Raw genomic sequence first — 22,304 nt, 5'->3', positions numbered from 1 at the left:
AATATTTGGGCTGCATTTCTAAAACACAAAAGCAGCATATATTGGTTGTGTAGACGTGCTTATCTCTCCAATCAAAAACATGACAAAAGCTCAGATCCATAATTATTGGCTTCCTGGCTATAGACATCCCAGCACTCTACTGTGCTCAGTTTGGATTCTGGATAGAAGAAACAGAGAGCACATTAATCCTCCGCAAAGACAATCTCAACTCTGCCTGGTGACTGCTCCATCATTTGCAGCACAAAATATCATCGCCAGCAAATAACAAGCTCAACAAATAATTTCAAAAGACATCATTTTCTATACACATATACATATATTTTTCTACCAAATATCATACACGGAATTGTGTTTCTGTGTTAATTTTTCAAGAGATATGTCAGTGATTTTCAGATTTTCAAGTGGATCCAATCACTCCAACTGAGGGTAATACTAAGCAGATATCTACAGTCCCCATTAGAAGAACAAAAAAAGTCCTCTCTTGCTCTCTCTTGCTCTTCTTCTTCTCATGCCCTCTTTGTCCTTGCCCCTTCTCTCTCCATCCCCCTTCCCCCCCACGTGCCCAAGGCCAGCCTTTCTTCTCTTCTGCTCTTCTTCTCTCATTAAACCTCTCCATGTGGGAAAAAAAGAAATGTTCAGCCAAAATATTTGGTGTTATTCCTTGCTCTGGTACTTATTAACTGTGCAAAGCTTACTTTGATGCCTCAGGTTTCTTATCTGTAAAATGGGATGATAGCACTAAGTACTTTTGTTATTCTTTGCTAGACATAAAGTTTTTATGAAATGTGTATAGTTACTGTATAAGTTATATAATGGTAGACCAATTGAATCCCACATGGATAGTTTGATTCTTTGAATGTCCAAAATGCTCATTTATAACTGAGATACTCCTTTCACTGACCTGACTAAAACAATACCCTTTTATTGCTGATACTGAGCTTTCTTTTCTGTATAATATTTATTGTTCTTAGGACCTATCTATCCTATGCTACTGGCATACTTACAACTATATAATTAATAATGTAAGCTTGGATGTTTGTAAAAAGTTTTAGGTAGGGGACTGAATAGCCATTTTCAGTATACTCAAACATGGGATTCGGCTGTAGGAGAAGTAATTTTGTTCATGTATAAAAATGAACATGTGATAAATATGAAGAGAATAGATTAATCAGGAAGTTCGAAAAGTATGTGTAGAAAACTTTAAGTGGTTATAGTCATTTTGGCCATTTTAATTTAAAAAAAAAAGCATATAGTTCCCATTGGAAGGGAGATGCTCTTTCTTTTATTGGAATTTTTAAAATTTACATTTCAAATGTTATTCCCCTTCCAGTTTCCTTTCTATAAGCCCCCTATCCCATTCCTCTCCCTTCTTCTATAAGGGTGTTCCCCCTCCCCAACTACCCCCTTCCTGCTTCCCCACCCTGACATTACCCTACACTGGGGGGTCCAGCCTTCGCAAGACAGTCTTTCAAAATATCTTCCAGAGCTCACTAATCTGAATGTTCTAGTGAGGTCAAATCCAGAACCACGGAGAGCTCAGGCCACCAGACATGAATCTGCACCTCAAGACTCCTCACGAAGAGTCATGCACAGTGAGAGATTGTATTTAATACAGAAACTGAGGGAATAGAAGAACCCGATCCCAATTAATGAAAGGGCATTGTCAGTCTCCTGATGCACGGAGCTCGCTATGAGCATCGGTCACTCACTGGGCTTGTCCATTACAGGGAACGGAGCTCACTATGAGCATCGGTCACTCACTGGGCTTGTCCATTACAGGGAACGATGCAACTTTGAACTGGTTACTCCCTGAATTATAAAGAAGTGAGTTTGATCAGCATTAGACTTGATAAATTGATTTCTTTTGGTTTCGAAGTCATTACAGTGGTTAAATAACTACTGAAATAAAACTACTGGAGAAGGCCAACAAGAACAATAATAAAGTGTATGCAACAGTCACAGAAGAGCAATAGGGACACAAAATAAACCGATGGCACCTTCCTCTGCAGTGATCTGTTCAGAGACATGTTTTTGCATACCAGGAGGGACCTGGGTGGGAGAGGGGACAAATAGGGGAAAGCGAAACATGATCAGGTGTTGGAGGGGCAGGAGTAAAGCCCTGAGGGTCAGCAGAAAGAATGGAAACAGGCAATCCTGAGAGATAGGAGGTAGGGCCCCTCCAGAATGTACCAGAGACCTGGGAAGTGAGAGACACTCAGGACTCAAAGAGAGGGGCCCTAGATAAAATGCCCAACAGTGGGGAGAGGGAACTTATAAAGTCCATCTCCAATAGAAAGACAGGGCATCAAGTGAAGGGATGGGGTTGCCATTCCACAGTCAAACAAACTCTGACTCAAATTGTTCCTGTCTAAATGAACTGCATGGACATAAATGAAGAAGAGATTGAGGGAAAGGAGGTTCAGTGACCGGCCCAAATTGGCATTAGGCTTCAAGGCCTGACATTATTACTGAAGCTGTGTTGTGCTTTTACAAACAGGAGCCTAGCAAGGCTGCCCTCCGAGAGGCCCAAGAAGCAGCTGAAAGAGTCAGATGCAGATACTTACACCCAGCCAATAGACAGAAGCTGGGGACCCCTGTGGTTGAATTAGGGAAAAGCTGGAAGAAGCTGAGGAGGAGGAAGACGCCATAGGAAGGCCAGCCGTCTCAACGAACCTGGACCCTCATGATCTCTCAAACACTGAGTCACGGACAAGGCAGCATACACCAGCTGATATGAGGCCCTAACACATATACAGCAGAGGACTGACTGGTCTGGCCTCAGTAAGAGAAGAGGTACTTAACCCTGGAAAGACTAGAGACCCCAAGGAGTGGGAAGGTCTGTTGGGTAGGGGTGGGGACATCCTCTTGGAGACTGGAGGGATTATGGGGTGGGGGAGATGGGATGAGGAACAGTTGGAGGGCAGACTGGGAGGGGGATAACAACTGGGCTGTAAAAATGATTAAAGAATCAACAGCAGCACTATTATCAAGCCAAAAAATTATATTTTGTAATGTAAATGTTTTGATTGGTTGCCTTTGCTATTAACGTTATCAGTTCAATGTTACCCCTCTCCACGGAAACCTCATCACTAAGCCTCAGTTTGAATACTTTCTGGAAAGTTTCACAATCCAACATGTCTTTCTGAAAGAGCATGGCAGGGTTTAGTTATCCCACTATAGGAGAAGAGAGGAGGGATGGAAAGGGCTTTACATTTTGCCTTTATAAGGTACTTCTAAGGGGCCAGGCAGGCAAGATTTTATGGATTTTCCTACTTGTTTTGCTTAGGAGAACCCAGAACTACAGACTCCTATTTATCAATTAATCTGGCATGCAGTCTCAAAGGAAGGAGGTAGACCCGTATTAAAAATGCAGCCATCAAAAATTCATCAAAGGCTTCGGCATTTTAACTCATGAACTCTTTGAACACCTGCACACTTGTCAGATCTCTGGTCATAGTTAATGGTAAAGTCTACAGTTACTCCAGTACCTACACTTGCCCTGACATGAGCTGAATGGGAAGGCCTTTCAAGGAAAATATACAATAGAGACCCCTCAAGCAGAGTAAAACAGTCCTCCCCACACGGACATCACATAGAATTCAAAGTCAATCAGGTCAGCTGTCTGTGGAATAAGCGATTTCAGGTGTCTTTTCAGAATGAATGCAAATACGAGGCAGCATAGTTGAGAAATGGATACACAGCTCTCTCCTGGCGGGAGTGTGAACGACAAGGCTCACAAACAGAAGTGTTTCAAAGTTCGAGAGAACACAATCACTTCAGGAATCTTCCTTTAGCACATGAAGCAAGCAGGATCATCCACACTAGATGTTAAAACTGGAACCTTCGAGTTCAAGGTAAGAACTCTGCTGCTAACTAATGCACTGCTCATAGCTGTCATCATTAATTTATGTTAGCCTCTGTAAACATCAGGAGTATAATAGGCCAATTTCACAACTAAATATAGATGCACATTTTGCCCTTATATAAATGGCAGATTGCCACTGTAGATCATCGCCACAGCAACACGTCAGTGAAGATGCACTGTTTGATGGTCTGATGCGCACACAATATATGAAACCAGTTGTAATGGTTGTTTGGAAGCAAAGTGTAACAGCAGCAAAATTTCATTTGTTCCACAAACTCAGGATATATTAAGCTCGGCTGACAAAGAGTGTTGGACGTGCTAAATCAGTCTGACCTTCATCCCTGCTTTATTTTTCTCGGCTAATATGTGAAATGACCATCGTGCTTCCACATGTAAGAAAATATTGGAACTGATTGCTTCTAAACAGTGTCCAAAATATGTGACTGCTGACATTTCATGAAGCATCAAAACCAAGAGGCGCGCTTACGGTTCTTAAGCTAGAACATATTCTGGTGGGATCATAGTGCCCCTTTTGACTTGAGGTAAACTAAATCAGAAGAATGATTAAAGCCATCCATCAGAATACTCCCATCATCTTCAGAGAATGTCTTGTGTATGTTTGAACTTAATAATTAAATTAATTGGTTCTGGCCAATGAGCGTTTTTCTTTTTTCATTCTTACCACTTTAAATAAGAGGCTCTCGTTGCAGAATGAGTCATTAGAACAGTAATAAAGAGAGCTGATCGTCCTGCCCAGCCCCTTTCAACCAGTGTTCACCTTGGGTCGACTAACCCTCGAGTGAAACACAGCAAGACCAAGCTATTCATCGTGTGCTTCGTTGTGTGCCCAAAGTCTCATGGATCAAAGTGTTTTGTTCTTCGTATTTTTTTAATCCTACAACTTCAACGTACACAACTGTCAGTTTTATAATAACGGGGAGAAAAAAAACCCAGCAGCTTTATCAAGTAATTTCTCTCCGCCCAATAAATAGCGCTTTACCTTGGGGCAGCTTGTATATTTCACACCTTAAATTTCTATTTACCAAATCAGCTAATCACTTCACAATTGAACTCAGAACAACAACACAAAAAAATTATCAATTAAAGTGGTTGAAACTCCTGCAAATTATCATTTAGGGATGAAGTAATTGCTTTCATCAGGGCAGAAAAGCCCGCCAGAACAGAAATGTCACTTTAGATTAGTGTTCTCACTCCTGAAGCTATGGATGACACAGCTGATATAAGACTAAATGCCAAGACCAATCAATTGCTTTTGTGGCTCTGCTCTGAGCTGCTGTAAAAGGGGCCATTTTCCAGGATCTACTCTTCATTATAGAAAATGCTATCTCCTTGGTAACATAATTCCATTTCTCATAAATTCTGTCTAAGAGCATTGTCCTAACAATGGGTGTTTGTAGAAAAGAATGCTGTCGGTTTAATGCACAGAATTAAGTGTGAATGGCTGTCAAACTGCTATAGTTTACTAGTTCTTAAACATAAATTGCAGTCCTACATTAAAGAGAATTCTTGGGAGAAATGAATGTCCTGAACAGGGGAAGATACTCTATTTGAAGGCTCCGTGCACTGTGGTGGGATTTTGACCATTCGAGTATTTATCTGCCCTGTACATTAAGTCTGTCAGCTCACAGTGGTGGGTGAGAAAGACTTCACTCATTTTCCCAGCAGTGTGGTTTGCAAATGTGAAACCTCAGAAGTAAATACGAACTCATTAGGCCACTGCATGTGCTTTGTTTAAACTGTGGTTAAGGAAAGAAAGAAAAGAAAAGAAAAGAAAGAAAAGAAAAGAAAAGGAAGGGAAGGGAAGAAGGGAAGGAAAGAAAGAAAGAAAGAAAGAAAGAAAGGAAGAAAGGAAGGAAGAAAGAAAGAAAGGAAGGAAGAAAGGAAGGCAGGCAGGCGCTTTGAACTGGCACTTCCTAGAAAGCATCCAGATCTTAATTGATATTGTTCACCCCCTGAAGTTCCAAGGATCTGGATTGCAGTCTCCAATTAAAAGGAAATTGAAGTCGCTAATGTAGTGAGAAAGCAGCAATTCCCAGTACTGTTCTCCTCAGGCCTGAACTTTAGAAAGAGATTCAGGATCACGGGCCTGTGCCCAACATGTGATAAAGTCTTTCTCCTCCTGGTGAGCACACATGTGTCACTTCCATTTACCCTAACAGGAGGCGTGAGCGCACATTGAGAGGACACTGCTGCCAAACATTTGAAAGGTGCTTCGAGTCGCTGCTGGAAGGCAAAGTGAGAAGCTGAGGTAGCCACCTTTGGCTAAAGAGCCTTTGCTGGCTCCACAAACAGGGATGCTGGCATTTCTAGCTCTTCAACAATGTTAACAGCAGGACAAGGCACATATATTATTTCTGCTTCTTAAAGGTATCCATTCCTATCAGAAAACAACATAGAACTTAATGCAGTAATAACCACTAACAGGTTCCAATAGTCATTATATTTCACCCAGTTTCAAAGTGTTTCAAAAAAAGAAAGATGTCTTCATGGTTACAGTTATCAGCAGGGAGAAGTTAGGCATTGTCGTTACTAAGAATGGGAGGTGACTCACAGGGACCCATCCAATACTGAATCAGAGCTGCTTTTGATCCTGGACCATGTCTCTTTTGTTGCAGGTAAGATAAGGAGTTCAGTTGGTGCTTTCCTCCATCCCTAAACCCAGAGAGTAATTTTGGCCCTGGTAGGACCTCCTTTGGATGCTGGACTTCTTGTGCTCCATGTAGGAAAATCCTAGATAAACCAGGATAGCTGATGCCTACCATGAGGATGAGGATTCAAAGTGGCGAGGGGGAGTGGCTTGTACAAGGTGACCCTTGGCAAGAAACTCAAGCCCCTCAGTATCACGAGAGCAGCACTGTACCTCTGCAGAGACAAGACGCCGGATCTGCTTTCTCTTTTGAACTTCCACGACCGACACTGATAAAGCTCGATGTAATTTACAATCACCTGCATAGATTCCACAATAACTGTTATTAAAAACTTAATTCTTTAATGAAATATCCAGCCCAAATCCCCATTTTCAATCTTCTGGTTGGGCTATTAATTGCTTCAAATCACAAACCCAACTGCTTTGGAATTCAAATTCAAAACGACCTCTTTTTATAAAGGGAAATTTTACTTTTTCTTTCAGTTTCCTTCAAGTGTGATTTCAAACACTTTTGAAAGCACAACTGAGAGAGAGAGCTGTTTAAAACGCTCAAGCGTGCTGTGTCTCACTGGGAAACAGCACGCATGCCTTGACAAGTCTGAAGATCTTTAAGTGTGGAAATAAAGCTGTGATCACGTGACTGCCACACCCAGCCCGTAAAGGAAGATGTCTGTATGGCGTAACTGTCTGCATTCCTTTGGGAAGAGGACACAGCAGAGGAAAAGGACCATCTGTTCTTTAAGCACCACAGTCACTATGAGGTCCAACAGCCTATAGCGACCGTATGAGCTATTTCTTAACTTGGGTTTGGGGATAGGAGTGTGGGTGCGAATGATTGTATATAGATGTGTGCATGTGTGGGTGCCTACGTGCAGAGGCCAGTGATAAACACTGAATGTCTTCCTCATTACATTTTTTGAGACATGATCTCTCACCAAAATCAAAACTCATCAACTTGGGTAGGCTGGATGACTAACAGGCCCCAGAAAAAGTATTTTTCCCCAGCACTAGGGGTAAAGCCACTAAACGTATCTAATTCTAGACCACTTTTATGTGGATACTGGTGACCCAAACTCAACCGAGCAATCTCACTGGCTTGGGAAAAACTTTAAAAAAACTATTTACTTAATTTTTCATCTGGATTCTAAAAGCACTGTACTGTTGCCAGGATTAGAAACTAATTTTCAGGGAATAATTTGTCAAATACATATTCAAAGGCTTAAAAGTCCATCCAATTTGAAGCTCACTTCACAAAAATTGTTAAGAAAAGGTAACCAATGATTTGAACAAATATATTTCTAGTATATTGGGAAATGTGTTTACAATATGTTAGTTGATAAAGGTAACTTCTAAAGAGCATATACAGGAAATCATAAAACTGAATCTATGTATCTACGTCTGTATAAACAGCCAGAAAATTATACATCTAATTCTAGATACACTTCCAGTAGCCAAAATATTAAGACTGCTCATTCCTACATGCTAACGTTAATATTTTGTACAACAGACATGTTTTACCCAGTTATTTATTTTGTGTGGGTGCATGTGCACAAAAACATGCCCTGCTGTGCGTGTGGTAGTTGGAGGACACCTTGTACAACTGTTTTTCTCCTCCGCCATGAGGGTCCCCACTACTGAACTCAAGTTGTCAGGCTTGTCAACTGGTACTTTTACTTGCTGAACCATATCACTGGTCCTCAATAAACCTATATCGTCTTACATAGTGTTTTTTAAAATAAAAGATTAGTTTATTAAAGTAAAAGATGAGAGTACCCGAATGCCAAAAGGTAGCCCTTGCTGACTAAATGGTTTATCCAAAAGTGCCATCGAATTTCATCCTGATGCTCTTTGCAGCCTTAGAGTCTACAATGTGCTTAGAGAAAACGATGGCTTTGTCACTCCCTATAAAGAGAACTGAATTAGAAGAAAAGAACTAGAAGCAGTTATTCCTATTGAGGTTAAACCAAGAGTCTCAACCAGACAACTGAATCCTTCGGTGCACAGCCTTGGCTCCTACACTGTTTTGTAACTCTTCGATACTCCAAAGAATGGTACCCAGGGAGACGATTTGGTGGCTCAAAGTACTTACTGCCAAGACTGACAGCCGATATGATATACGACTTTTACCCAATGAATATGAGTCCTTTATCCTCATGGTAAAAGGAGGAGAACGACTCCTAAAAGCTGTCCTCTGACCTCTACACATGCGCACATGTACACCCCTAACTCAAATGACTGTCATTAAAAAAATACAAAACGATGCTTTGCCCAGACCATAATCTAAAAGCTACTGCTTGTGGATAGAATGCACTTCAGTTCAGGAGTAGCATTCTCTATGAGTCACTGCCCAAGACAACAAAGTCACGGCCATAAATCATACAGAGTATGAAACATTACTATAATAACAGAATACTAGACAGTACAGGCTGGATAAAATACAAGCTCAGACCCTGACTAAAGTCAAAGTATGGCTGAGTGTGACACACTGGTCAGACCGTTACAGCCAGGGTAGTTACTGCTCATTTCAGTTTGGACTCCTGCAGCCAAGGCGGCTTCAGGGCATTACATGTTATATGTCTACAACCCAGATGTTGATTCGCACTAAGGTAATGTGTAAGATTTGATTGGAAGAGGCATAGGTAGTTCATAAAGAAGACACCGCAGGGATACCCGCCTGCTCTTCAGCATCCTGTACTCTCTCAGGAGCCGCACACTGCCCAGAATTCACATTCTTTGAAATTTTTCAGAAAACGTCTACTAGTCTCAATGAAAGTCTGGCTAGGGAACTACAATCATGGAGAGCCAAATGTGCTTATGTAACACGGTGACAAACATCAATTAGAAGTATAAAAAAATAAAGATATAATAATTAGGCCTGATTTCTGATCGTATGGACTTGCAAGTTGCTTATGGGAAATCAAAAGGTTCTCCTGTGATGAGAGCATATGGAGATGTCCTATTCTCTTATCAATTAAGAGCCAGAAATAAAGTTGTACTTTGAACAATCGAGGTAGCTTTAACGGGAGCACACGTCCAAACTGTAAGAGGGTTCTCAGCTAGAGTAGGAAACATGCTGGTTTGTCAGGCATTATCAAGAGACCGCATACCTGAACAGAGCAATGGAAGATGTCAGTTGTCCCAGTGTCTCCTGCTGGGGTGTGAATGCAAGCCCTTCCACCTCCTAGACTTAAATGCTTCAACACTCGGTCTCTGGCTGGTGATGTTGTGTGTGGAAACTGTTGGAGGAATAGCCTTGCTGGAGGGAAGGACTGACCTTGAGGTTCTTTAGGAGAGGGTGAGATGGCTTCTTGTTCAGTCTCTGCTTCCTGACTGAGCATATAATGTAATCGTCCAACTTTGGTCCCTGCCACCGTGCCTGCTCCAAACCTCACAAACAAAGCCTCCATACTTAACTCTGGCTGGACCTGTGGCTCAGAGAAAAAGTAGTTCCCTTGCATGTGAAAGTTCATGCATTCAGCCTTCAGCACCCTAATAACTGTAGTAACCGAATCTGTCAGACACCATGTAATTAGGTGAAGTACATAAACTGCCCACATGTGTTTGAGCTCGAGCCTCCTGGCAGGGGAGTACCACACATCCTTGAGTGACTTGGACTCTCTTTTATAGGCACTTTACAGAGACCTTCACCTCAATCTCTACACTATCTCCTGTGTTCCCCTTGGATTTGCACGAAATGAGATAAACCAAGGAAAAGGTTTCCTCGCTAGGTCTCTATTTGAACTATGGGCCAACAAAAGATCATTTACTCTTCTGAAAGACAGGAGTATTACCAAAAAGGAAATCTAGTTACCAAGATGGCTTGAAGATCAGTGGGCAGTGGGCACCTTTGTCATGGTCCCATGCGGCAACACCTATATTCAAGCACACCCCGGGATCCACACACCAGGATCACTGTTGGGAGAAGGCTAAACGTCTTATGTGGCTACTTCCAAACAGACCTCTTGTAAATACCCACTATGTTCCAAGTTCTTAGAGAAGCTATTTGAGCTTAAAGTGGGTATTCACTTACTAAGTACGCCATGCTGCTCTGACAATGATCTGTCCTTCTGTGTCATTTTCTTCTGGTCAGTTTCCCTTAGAAAGACTTACTCATTAGAAGTAGTGATGTCTCTTCTCAACTCACGTGTAAGAGAAACAGTAAAGTTGATTTGTTTCTTTTTGTGTTTGCTTTTAAATTTTTAATGTTTTTTTTTAAATATGTCTTTCTGTGTGGCAAAGCACGGCATGTGTGAGGACATCAGAAGAGAGTCACAGAAGGCTGTGGAGTCAGTTCTCTCCTTCCATTGTGAGCCGCAGGGGGCAAAGTGACTCCAACAGGCTTGAAGCAAAAGCATTTTAGAGGAGCCATCTCATGGGCCCTCTGTTTATTTTTAATTTTATGGTTTGCTATTAGCATATCATAAATGAACTTAAAGAGGTTTATAAATTCTAAACCTAATGAATAAAAGGATCGTATGCAAGCATGCAAAAATGGGCAGAAGAGAGTGGGACAAGTCTGATCATAAATAGTCCTGGAGCACACTGTCCAGAAGAAATGGGGAACACTAAGAAACCTGGAAGTTACTGAACAATGCCATCTATCACTCAGGAAATAATTTTCTTTCTACATATGAATGTCAAAACCAAAATGATTGTGGCCTTAAAAATTTGAAAGAGATTTATTTTAATTATGTCTATGTATATAGACATAAGCTTCAGTCCTCAGGAACCGGAATTATCTGGTGGTTGCAAGCTTCCTGACCACTGCCCAACCAACTCTCTAGCCTCTCTAGTCTTTCTTAAAGAAACACAGAGTCTTAACAGTACTGTCTTTTTGTTTACTGTAAAATGTAAACGCTTGGTGAGGCCATGGTCGCACGCACCTTTAATCCCAATACATGGAGGAAGGCAGATCTTTGTGAGTTCCAGGAATACTTTTTCTACACAAAGAGTTCTAGGCCAATCAGGGCTCGATACTTAGTAAGTCTTTGCCAGAGAGAGAGAGAGAGAGAGAGAGAGAGAGAGAGAGAGAGAGAGAGAGAGAGATAGGGATAGGATATCTTTGAATATCCTAGGATATCTGTGGATATCTTAGGATATCTGTGGGGTTTATTGGCTTGTAGAATTTGGAAATGTCTGGTTCAACATCATTGAATGGCCTTTCTAGAAGGCAGAACTTAAACTTAATTATGGGCATAGAACCTAGGCTATAAACATGTTTCCAACGTAAGGTAAAAATTGATCAAATGGTTGCTGGGTAGTGGTAGCACACCTTTAATCCCAGCACTTGAGAGGCTGGCAGATGTCTGAGTTTGAGGCCAGTTTGGTGTACTGAGTAAGTTCCAGGACTACACAGAGAAGCGCTGTCTCAAAACAACAACAACAACAAAAATAAACAACAATAACAACAAATTCTGATCACGCGGGAAAGGGGCATAACAATGAAGGAAAATTAAGAGAATCTAAGTTAGTCTGGGGGAAGGGGACAGAAACCCTGGTGACGTATGATCATTTTCTCTAAGAGTCAGTTTCTGTTTCTATTTTCCCAGTGTTAGGTATTGAATATAAATGTTTGCCATAGCCTTGTGCATTAAAGACTTGATCTCCAAGAGGTGAAGGTGGTGACAACTTTAGGAGATGGGACCTGGCTGGAATGAATGGGTCACTGGAGACATACCATTGGAAGTGATTTTGTTCCTGGTCCCTTCTTGTTTTCCTCTCTGCTTCCTGACTATGCTGCGATGAGCAGCTCTGACCCAGTGTTGCCCTTCTGTCCTGACAATCCACTTTACCACAGGCCTAGAAACCAAGGAACCAGCAAACCACGGTCTCATTGCTCTGAAGCTATGAACCCAAACAGATCTTCACTCAGTTAGTGTTTTGTGAGAAAGCAGATTAATGCAAATAATTAGCACCTGGGAAGTGTTGTGTATGTGGGACATCTGCAACTATTCCTGACAACATGGTTCAGGAGATTTGGACCGGATGTGTGGGAGGAGTTTGGAAACATTTAGAGATGTGAATTTGTGAATCCCAGGGATGCTGTCGGTAGAACTTAGTGGGCAGTTCTAGTAAGGATTCTGGAAACCGGAATGCGTATGTGATTATAGACAATGAAGACTACCACACAGTCCTCTGGCAGCTTTTATCCAAGTTCTTAGTGAGAACTGTGAGCAAAAGAAAAAATGTAAACGTTGTAAGAATGTATAGTTTGGCTAAAATAGAGGTGAGGTGAAAAGCTGGGTTTTGCAGGGAAAGTATGGTTATTAAGACTAGTGCCATTAAAGAAAAGCCAAGTACTTGACACCAAGAAAAGAAACGATGCCTGAGGGTGGATCAAGTACCAGCCATCGTAGGTTCAAGAATACAATAATTTTAAATCATTTAAAAAACCCTCCCTTGACAGAATCATGATGCTACTCATACTGTGGCACAGGAAGTTATTTGTCCATAGTTCATTTTACCATGCTCAGTTTCTCAGGCACTCTGAGGTAGCACTGAGTTGCTCTGGTTACTGCTCCAGTGCTTGGCTGACCTTGGCATCATCCTCTTTGGTGCTGATCTCATAGGCAGGCAGAATGCAAGGTTGTAGAATGATGGAGGCTCCTATCCAGATTTCAAAGTCAAAAGTTCCTAAGAGCGGCCTTGATTCTCTGAGGAGGCTTTGGGATTGGACTTGCAAGGAAGTTTAATGGGCAATAAGAGGGCAGCCTCCCAACAGAACATATTGCCACTCGATGCCTCAGAAGCACACGCTAAGCACGACTGTGTTTTTATTAGTGCAATAACAATGTTGAGACAGTGCCGTGTGCACACAGACAACTTCCTTAAGTATTTGTTGAATGATGATTATGCCGCTGATGATCTGAATGTCCTTAAAAGTCATGATTATAAATAGTAAACAACACATCCAGTAATGGCACTATGGAAATTAAACCTACCCGCAAATCAGTCCAAGAAATGACATTAATAGAAGGAAAGGGATAGGAGGTACAGGGAAATGGAGGATAGAAACAGAGATACACACTGCAAACTTTCATCTCCATAAATGCTTCCTCGACAGGAATATGTACACTTTCAAAGCATAACCCCTGACCTCCCTACTCTCCAGAGGGAGTCAGAGTTAGCATCACAAAAGCTCAGGCAAACAGTGTAAGGGATAGGACAGAGGAATCTAGAAACTGTGTACCCTGCCAGTAATTACATATGGTCATATTCAGACTTCCAAACCGCAATCAGTCCTTTCATGTGCTGGACGGAGCCGTGATCGTAGGGGCAGGAGAGAAACCTCTATCTATAGGAGACTCCTGGATGTTCATATTTGCTGTATTTGCATGTGTCTCATCAGAATGTCAAAAGGAAGGACAGAGTCAGTACTCCAAGGGAGAATGGCAAAGAAATTATAGAGCAAGGGGATGGAGATGGCAGGAAACCCTCAGAGGGCTTGAGGTGAAATGCTAACTGTCCCTGATTAGGACATTAGGCAGGGACACTTTCTGCAAGGCAAGATGAGCTGCAGAACCGCTGTTTGCCCACAACTAACCTCCTTCTGCTTCTACTGTGTGTTCTGACATCCTCCCGGTTTGTTTTTACTTTGGCGTGCATTTTATAGCCATCAAGTTCCCCTCCAGGGGCACCTGGAGCATTCTCACTTCCTCCCAACCGACCAGGCTCGCTCACTGATAGTATCTCGTTCCCCTGGCATGGAAGCTGACAGCTCAGGTGGATAGAGAGCCATGATGTCCGCTGCCATCTGCTGCTTTATGGGTTGATCAGAATGGCACACTTCTAGTCAATTTGATTCCCAGCAGGCAAGAGTAGGAGCAACATTCTTATGTAGGCGTCTTCCCTGTTTGTGATCTGTGGTTCCCAGGACTGACTGTAAAGTAGCTCTCAGTTTGCAAAAAAGAAAACTCTAAGAGAGAGATACACATGGACACACACATATGGATAGACATACACATGGGCACATACACACATGAACACACACACACACACACACACACACACACACACACACGTTACGGTTTGTTGCCTTCCACTTGCGCTATAATCAAGAAATAGTGTCTGCCCAACTTTAGGCTGTAACTTTACTGACAGACTGTAATGGCATTATAAAATTGATAAGGCAAAGAGCAAGTGATTTGTTCACTATGAATTCAATACAAGAATATAAGCTTCATTTAGAAGGTTTTTGAGACATTAAAAAAATCACTCTTGATGTGTTGTTATCAACATCTATATTTGAACAATGATTATGGTCAGAGAAGAACATATTCAGGCTGGACCTAGGCTTCCCTGCACATAGGTAGCAGATGTGCAGCTTGGTCTTCATTTGGATCCTGAACAACTGGGACAGGAGCTATTGCAAAAGCTGTTGCCTGTGTGTGGGATGTGTTCTTCTAGCTGGGCTGCCTTGTCTGGCCTCAGTGGGAGAGTAAGTGCCTAGTCTCCCAGAGACTTGATGTGCCAGGGTGTGAGGGGTACCCAAGGGGCCCCCACCTGCTACGAGAAGAGGAGGGGGATGGAGGGAAGGATTGTGGGAGGGAATGTCCTGGAAGGGGACAGTGACCAGGATGTAAAATAAATAAATGTATAAAAAAAAGATTAAAAAATTAAAAATTAAATTTAAAAAATCAGGCTGATCCTATGCAGGAAATAACCTCACATTCTTCACTACATAAGCACAACTAACTTGGAAAAAATCTCTATAGCATTTGTGAGAGATGATATGTGGAAAAGGGGAAGTTTGAATTATTCCATTGGTTTCTATAAGCCTTCATGTGCCACAGCGTGTTCAACAAAGATTTAGATTTTAATACAAAATTGGGCCTAGCATCTTCTATACTACATATACTACAAAAATGCAAGGATAGAAAGACTTCCTATCTCCAACTTTCGCACAACTCACCAGATGTTGTGGCCTCCTTGGGACAGCACAAATCTGTAGCATACACAGTCCACAGAGAGCCAGTGCTCCGGGCACTTTCAAAGCATAGGTCTGAAGGTAAATCTGTCATGTGTGGGCCACAGAGGGTACAGACAAATGGCAGTACTAAGAAGTCTACCGCTCACAAAGCAGAAGAGTTTTCTTCTTTCTCGTGGTCAGGGCACTTGCAGTCCTAGGTAGGAGAAGGCCAATAGAGCCGCTCAAGACAAATCTGTCTTAGTCCACGCTGTATACAGAAGGTCCTGGATGGACCTTGCATTAAAACGTCAGCAAGTGCACACTAAAGATATTGGAAGATCCTCTCGAGAGTTCATGAGGTACGTCTACTGCACAAGAAGGCTTCAGTGTGTGCGTGTGTGTGTGTGTGTGTGTGTGTGTGTGTGTGTGTGTGTGTGTCACAGTTACTCACTATACTCTAACTCTACCCTATATAATCAGATGGTAGATCACATTGTAGCATTAGTACATATTTAATTTACCCAGCTCTATTTAATGACCTTAAAATAAATGGGTTGCTCCCTGGGGTATCTTTCAACTTGAGGGCTCCCTTTTCACTTGAGCTTCTGCTATGTAACTCCCATGCACTGAGGGCTGTGTCTGCTGTGACTAGAAGGCGTTGCCCACTTCCCTACTTTAAGTGGTGCAAACCCTCCCATCCAGCATGGTGTCATCTCCTACATCTCTAATGTGTCCAGTGAGCAAATGTGCAGTCTGTGGTGAGACTGCATGACTGTTAAACTCAAGTCTGGAGCATGAATGAAAGCTGGTCCCACTAAACTTCTGTTTAAGAATGCAGTACTCAAAAGCCCAGGTCTTCTCCATCACTGACCAGGCCGAACACAAAGTAGTAACATTTAGTTAACAGTAAGTGGCAAATGCCAGAGCTAAAAATGCCTTTGCTTATCAGAGAGGCAGAGCTCAGTTTTGAGTATCAATCTTTTATTGGTGGAAAGGAGAGCTTCAGATGGTGGCTTTGCTTGCATTTTTAAAGAATATCTACTTGCCATCTATGTATAGATGACGGAAGACTTCCAGAGAATGCTAAACATGTAGGGTGAGCAATCAGCGGCTGGGCTCGATCCAGATCATAATTCTGCCCTGGCTCATGAGCTCCAGGACTCTCGGCACTGGGGGCATGAATGCAACACTTTCACCTGTCCCCAAGGTTAAGCAATGCTCATAGTATCTTCTAATTCGCTTGCACAGCTACTAGCAAGGTTCTCCCAAAACACGCTTAAGTCTCACGTGCAATCTGATCTGTAACTGACCTGAATGCAGCCACCCTCCCACCTCTCAAACATGTCCTGGGCCTTTGAAACCATCACAAGCCACCCCAGCATCTGATGGCCTGTATTCCAGTAAGTAACTTGCCCTGGTAGTACTACTTAGAGGTAAGTGAATGTATGGTTACTGAAACCATAACCAACTGCATTAGTCCTTACATTGACACATACGTCTGATTCCCTCTTATCCATGCACACTAGACCAGCAAACAACATAAGCAGGGCTGGTAAGCGATGTCTGGAATCACTTTGACTATCAGGGAAAAGGCAACAAGCCTTGTGAACCATGTTCATTAAATAGAAAAGAGAACCTTCTCCAAATGGCAATGGGTGGAGGGTTTTTAATACTGAAACAATGCTCACCTTAATTGCACTCAGCCTCTCACTGGCTTGGAGCCTAACAGCTTAATTAGGACTTTGATTTGGTCGCCAATAGCATGTAGCATAAAGTTCTAAGGAGCCACAAACTCTCAGTCTTCTTTCTGTGTTTGGGGTGAGGGGAGGTGGAAGCTTAGATGGAAAAAACTACAAAAGGAACGGAAGCACCTTTACAGAGAGCTATTATACCTGATGGCTCCATGCAAGACAGTTGAAATGTGAGCCTCAGTATTCAAATAGAAAGGATACAATCATATGTCTGGTTAACTTACAGGAAATAGTTCCAGAGACAATTTTACACTAACTACAGTGATTTGGGCAATTTTTTAAAATAATACCAGCCAATTTCTCTCCATTATACTCTGCTGGCAGAAAATAAAACATTTTTCTTTGAAATGATTGCCTTTGGTTTTGTTAAATCATGCATTCTGTCAACATGTGGTCACCATTTTTACATGATCTTTCTGCTTCCCCAGAAAAGAATGAATTCACAGTCTGAACCCTGATATAAATATGTAATCTTGCGCCTGTTAAGGCTTCTTCTATTACTGCAAAATGAAGAGATAAAAAATGGACTTGGTATAAAAGAAATGAAATGAAGAAAAAAAAAGATATGATGACCAAGTAAGTATGAGCCTCAAATTCCTGTACCTTCGCCAATGCCAGGGATAGAAGATGCATGGGGGATCATTTTTCTCAGTGTAGCACAAAGGGACCAGATAAAGTTCATCATTTGAGAAGCACTAATATTTGAAAACACATTTGGGAGCCTCCATTTAAGGCCTGGAGACGCATGCATGTGACTTAGCTGCAGCCAGGAAAAGGTTAGAGAAATGGAGTTTTCAGGGAAGTCTTGAGACAGGCATTATCTTGTCATTAAATAAGGACTTTTCAGATATAATTGCAAAATGCCCAGGGTATAATTGCTTCCACTCTCTGTCATCTGGAGGCTGGAGATCCTTATCTCCATCCTCCAGTCTATCTACTTTTCTTAACAATAAATTATTTTTGCAAGGAAAACTGTAGATGTTTGTCTAGTTGCTCCCTCGGAGCCTTTGTTAGCAACGCAGCTGGAAAAAATGCCTTCTTCTAGATAAGCATTGCAGTGCTAACTCCTTTGCTGCTGGAATTTTGTGTGGGCAGTCAGAAAATCTTACCTTTACTTTACACAACAGTCTAGGCATATAGTATATCTCAAAGTAATTTACAGCCTTAAGGCATCAGTGTTAAACCTAAGAAAAACCACCGAGATACTCGAAACAGATTAACCTCCTCCAGTTTAATATTGAAGTGGATAAGAATATAATATGCAAAATCAAAGTGGGAATTTTAAATTTTCACTCCAGTCCTATTTGTATTTATTTTGTGCTTGCACACGCATGTTCCACAGTGCATGTGCACAGGCAGAGGCAACTCGCAGGAGGTGGTTCTCTCCTTCCAACACGCGAGTTCCAAGTGCTAAATTCAAGTCATCAGGCTTAGTGGCCAGTGTTTTACCAACTGAGCCATCCATCTCTCCAGCCCCAGTGGAATGAACCTGTATAAATAAATAGCAAAGCAATGCCCACTCTCCATCTTCTACAAAGTAGATTCTGCCACAAGGAAAGTTGCAGCAGCCTAACCAGACTCACGCCATGCTGGACTGTTGGACAGGAAAGAAATAACCTAAGTTAAAATGCAAGTCTTGAAGAACGCTGCCTCAAAGAAGCTCACTATTAGGAGGTGTGGCCTTGTTGGAGTAGGCGTGGCACTGTGAGTGTGGGCTTTAAGACCCTAGTCCTAGCTGCCTGGAGGCCAGTACTCTGCTAGCAGCCTTCAGATGAAGATGTGGAACTCTCAGCAACTCCTGCACCAGGCCTGACTGGATGCTGCCATGCTCTCCCGCCTTGATGATAGTGGACTGAACCTCTGAACCTATAAGCCAACCCCAACTAAATGTTGTCCTTATAAGAGTTGCCTTGGTCATGGTCTGTTCACAGCAGTAAAACCCTAACTATGACAGATGCATTAAGGAATATTTCAACTCAGCTTGGGAGAAAATTGCCCAAGCCTGATACTGTGATCACTTTGTTGAAATACTAACAATTTCTGTCCCTTTCTTCCCACCCCCTGTTCCACAGCCCCTCCCCCACAATAGCAACAATAGCCCCTTGGGTGTTCCACAAAGAGGATACACATTCATTCTGTACTTTCCATATTTGCAACCTAGATTGTGTATGATGTTTGTGTACATGTGCAAGACTTGACTTGATTTGGGCAAAACCTTGAAGAAGCAAGGAGAAAGACTCAGTGTCCATCAGGATCCCAGTCGCCAAAGCTGGGTAAGTCCTAGTTTCTAGCAAGCAACAGCATAGAGTAGGCAAGGCACTGGATGGCTGACCTAGGGTGTATGCGCCTACTGAATGAACTTCATGGTTATAACAAACAAGATGCATGACAGGGCTATTATTTGTTGCCCATGTCTGAAATCTTTCTTATGCTCTAAAATACCTTATTTTCCCTAAGAACTTTCCCAAGAAAGCTAAAATCTGAAAGAGCTATTTTTGCCTGACTCAGAAGGAACTAAAATATTGCTCAGTAAGGAAGCAACAAGCTATCAAGATGACAAGGCAGATATCACCACCCACTCTAGGAAAAGGGCTTCCAAAGGCTGGGCAGGGTTCACAAAGTACACACTGAGGGGACTACCTGCTGGTCTCCATTCAATTGTCAGTGGTGAGAGGATGTCATGTGTCTAAGCTCAAGCACACACTTAGAGGCTATGAACTCAATTGATTAATAAAAAAACAACAAAAATGAGAAACAGTCTGTCTCTTCTATTTCTTATTAACAACTGCTTAAGCAAAGATTTAATGACATATCTACTACCTGAGCACCTAGAATTTTCTTCATAGCGTGCTAATCAATTGCCTTACGTGGTTTCTCACTGAAGCCTTAAACAACCATTTTTATGCATTGCTGAGACCAGAATGGCATACAGCGGTCACATAACTTGCTCAAAGACTTCTAGCAAGTCACTTACAGAGCCAAGGTTAAATCCAAATGTTTTGGCCTATAAAGTGATGGAGGTCAACCCAGTAAACATGAGTAGGTGAGTAACAGAGTCAGAAGAAAAGGTGTGGACATTTTTATTATCAGAAGTATGGGCAGGTGACTTTTAAGCCATGAGAATATTTTAAAAATAATCTGCAAATTTAAAGAATCATTTAAGATCCCAGGATTCTATTTTAGGGCCTGGATCATTGTAGTAGATTTGTAAAATCTTATTTTTAAAAATATGAGTTAGGTTTACATGAATGACATGACTGTTCTGTTTGGCTACCTGCCACCCTCATAACTGTGGCTAGCAACACAATTGAGAATACAGCCTAGGTTTGTGGTAGAATTGACTGAAATCTTCTTCACAGTAATTTTAATTTGATATTTTAGGCCAAATTCTACTTTACAAACTGCAAATTCTTCTTCATAAAATATACTTTGCATAGTACTTCTGAAAAAAATGAACAAGCCAGGGGTGCGACTGGCCATTTTCAAATCTTTCAAACTAAAGTCAGACCTGACTGGGTGATTCTTCTGATGTCCATCGGGAGATGAACCTAGAACCTAGAATGTGCTGTAGTTTTCTAAGTGTGGTAAGAGTAACCTAGGGGATTCATCAGAAGATTGGCCCAAAAGATTTTACATGATAGTCTCTCTCTCTCTCTCTCTCTCTCTCTCTCTCTCTCTCTCTCTCTCTCTCTCTCTGTGTGTGTGTGTGTCTCCCTCTTTCCCTCCCTCCAACCCCCATGTGTGTATGTGTGTATGTGTGTATGTGTGTGTGTGTGTATGTGTGCGTGTGTGCGCACGCGCATGTGTGTCTACACAATTTAACAAATGCAAACAAGGGGTTTTGTTTGTTTGTTTTTTACCTTGCTTGAGACAGGGCATCCTGTTGTTTGTACTTCTATGCCAAGCTACCTGTCCTGAATGCATCTAGTCTCTGTCCCTTGCCTCCCATCTGTCAAGCGGTAAAGGCTTTCTGTGAGTTCTGGGGATCCAAACTCAGGTCCCTACAATTGCCACGCAAGCACTTTACCCACTGAACTAGGTCTCTAGTCTACTTAGACCTTCCATCTTTACTGTTACTTTATAATCAAATTATAATTCTCTGCTCCCTTTTTCATTTATATAACAAGATGGTTAGTTTCTCTTGAATAAATTTATAAGGCCTTATAAACATTATATTAGGAAGTACAACATATTATTGAACATATCTTTTAATTAATGTTTTTTTCTACCAGCATTTATTTTCCACTGAAGGATAATACTACTTTGTGATTTCTGCTGATAAATGTCCTTTTTAAAACAGCCACTGATATAGACATTATTACCTTTAGGGTTAAAGATAGCCACTCTCTCAGTGGACACATGAAGAATCATTGGCTTTGAGGAATTCTCTATGGCTTTTCTCCATCCATCTCAACATGGCCACTGTGTATGCAAAACCAACCAGTCTCTCTACGTCTCATTTTGACCAAAATAGGGATAAAAGCCACACTGATGTTCTGAATAAATAATATGGCTTGTAGAAGGGCAACAAAGGAGGTTTTTTTTGGGGGGGGTCCTTAGCATTAACTATTATCTTAACAAAAATAACACTGCTGTCTTAGAAAGCAAGGAAAGAGAAGTGAATACAAGTAACCAGCTGGGGCTCTAATTTGATCTTAAAATAGAGCAAGGCTATTGTGAGGGGGTGGTAGTATCCATACAACATCTCAAGATGATGAGGGCTCTAGCCCCACCACCACCTTTAGGAAAACATTATACCATAGATTCAGGGTTCTGTGAAGCCAGGTAGAACTTGTGAATTTTACAAGACGTTTTGTCTTCTATACAATTCTCAAAAGGTTAAATGCATTCAAAGATGTTAGACCTTTAACTCACTTTATTTACAGGGATAAAGTCACTCACTTGATGCTGCTATGAAACTTGAAAACATATTTTAAAATCAGGACCATATCTACATAGTTAACCACACTCTTATCTCATTATGAGCCAGCATTTCACTGATACTGTATCACAATTGATTTTTTCCATTGCTTATTAAAAATAATTAAATTACTACTACTTGTTTTTATGTCACATTTCTGAAATATGGTAGAAATATAGCTTCAGGCTAAG

The 22,304-nt window shown here is 41.6% G+C and overlaps 1 protein-coding gene across 16 annotated transcripts in view; it reads right to left on the bottom strand.

Moving 5' to 3' along the window:
- Npas3 (neuronal PAS domain protein 3) overlaps window positions 1-22,304 on the bottom strand; it is an 825,122-nt gene that overhangs the window by 578,211 nt on the left and 224,607 nt on the right. Inside the window, exon 1 of one of the 16 annotated variants that reach the window (XM_039078164.2) lies at window positions 6,747-19,237. The exons of the other annotated variants lie outside the window; for them this stretch is intronic. Within the exon in view, the coding sequence (XP_038934092.1) occupies window positions 6,747-6,838 (92 nt within the window). The 5' untranslated portion in view covers window positions 6,839-19,237. Of the gene's footprint in view, window positions 1-6,746; window positions 19,238-22,304 lie in introns of those variants that run through there. 16 annotated transcript variants of the gene reach the window in all.

Source organism: Rattus norvegicus, chromosome 6 (genome assembly GCF_036323735.1).
Source record: "Rattus norvegicus strain BN/NHsdMcwi chromosome 6, GRCr8, whole genome shotgun sequence".
NCBI classification, from domain to species: Eukaryota; Metazoa; Chordata; class Mammalia; order Rodentia; family Muridae; genus Rattus; species Rattus norvegicus.
This window is presented reverse-complemented; position numbering and strand designations above follow the sequence as displayed.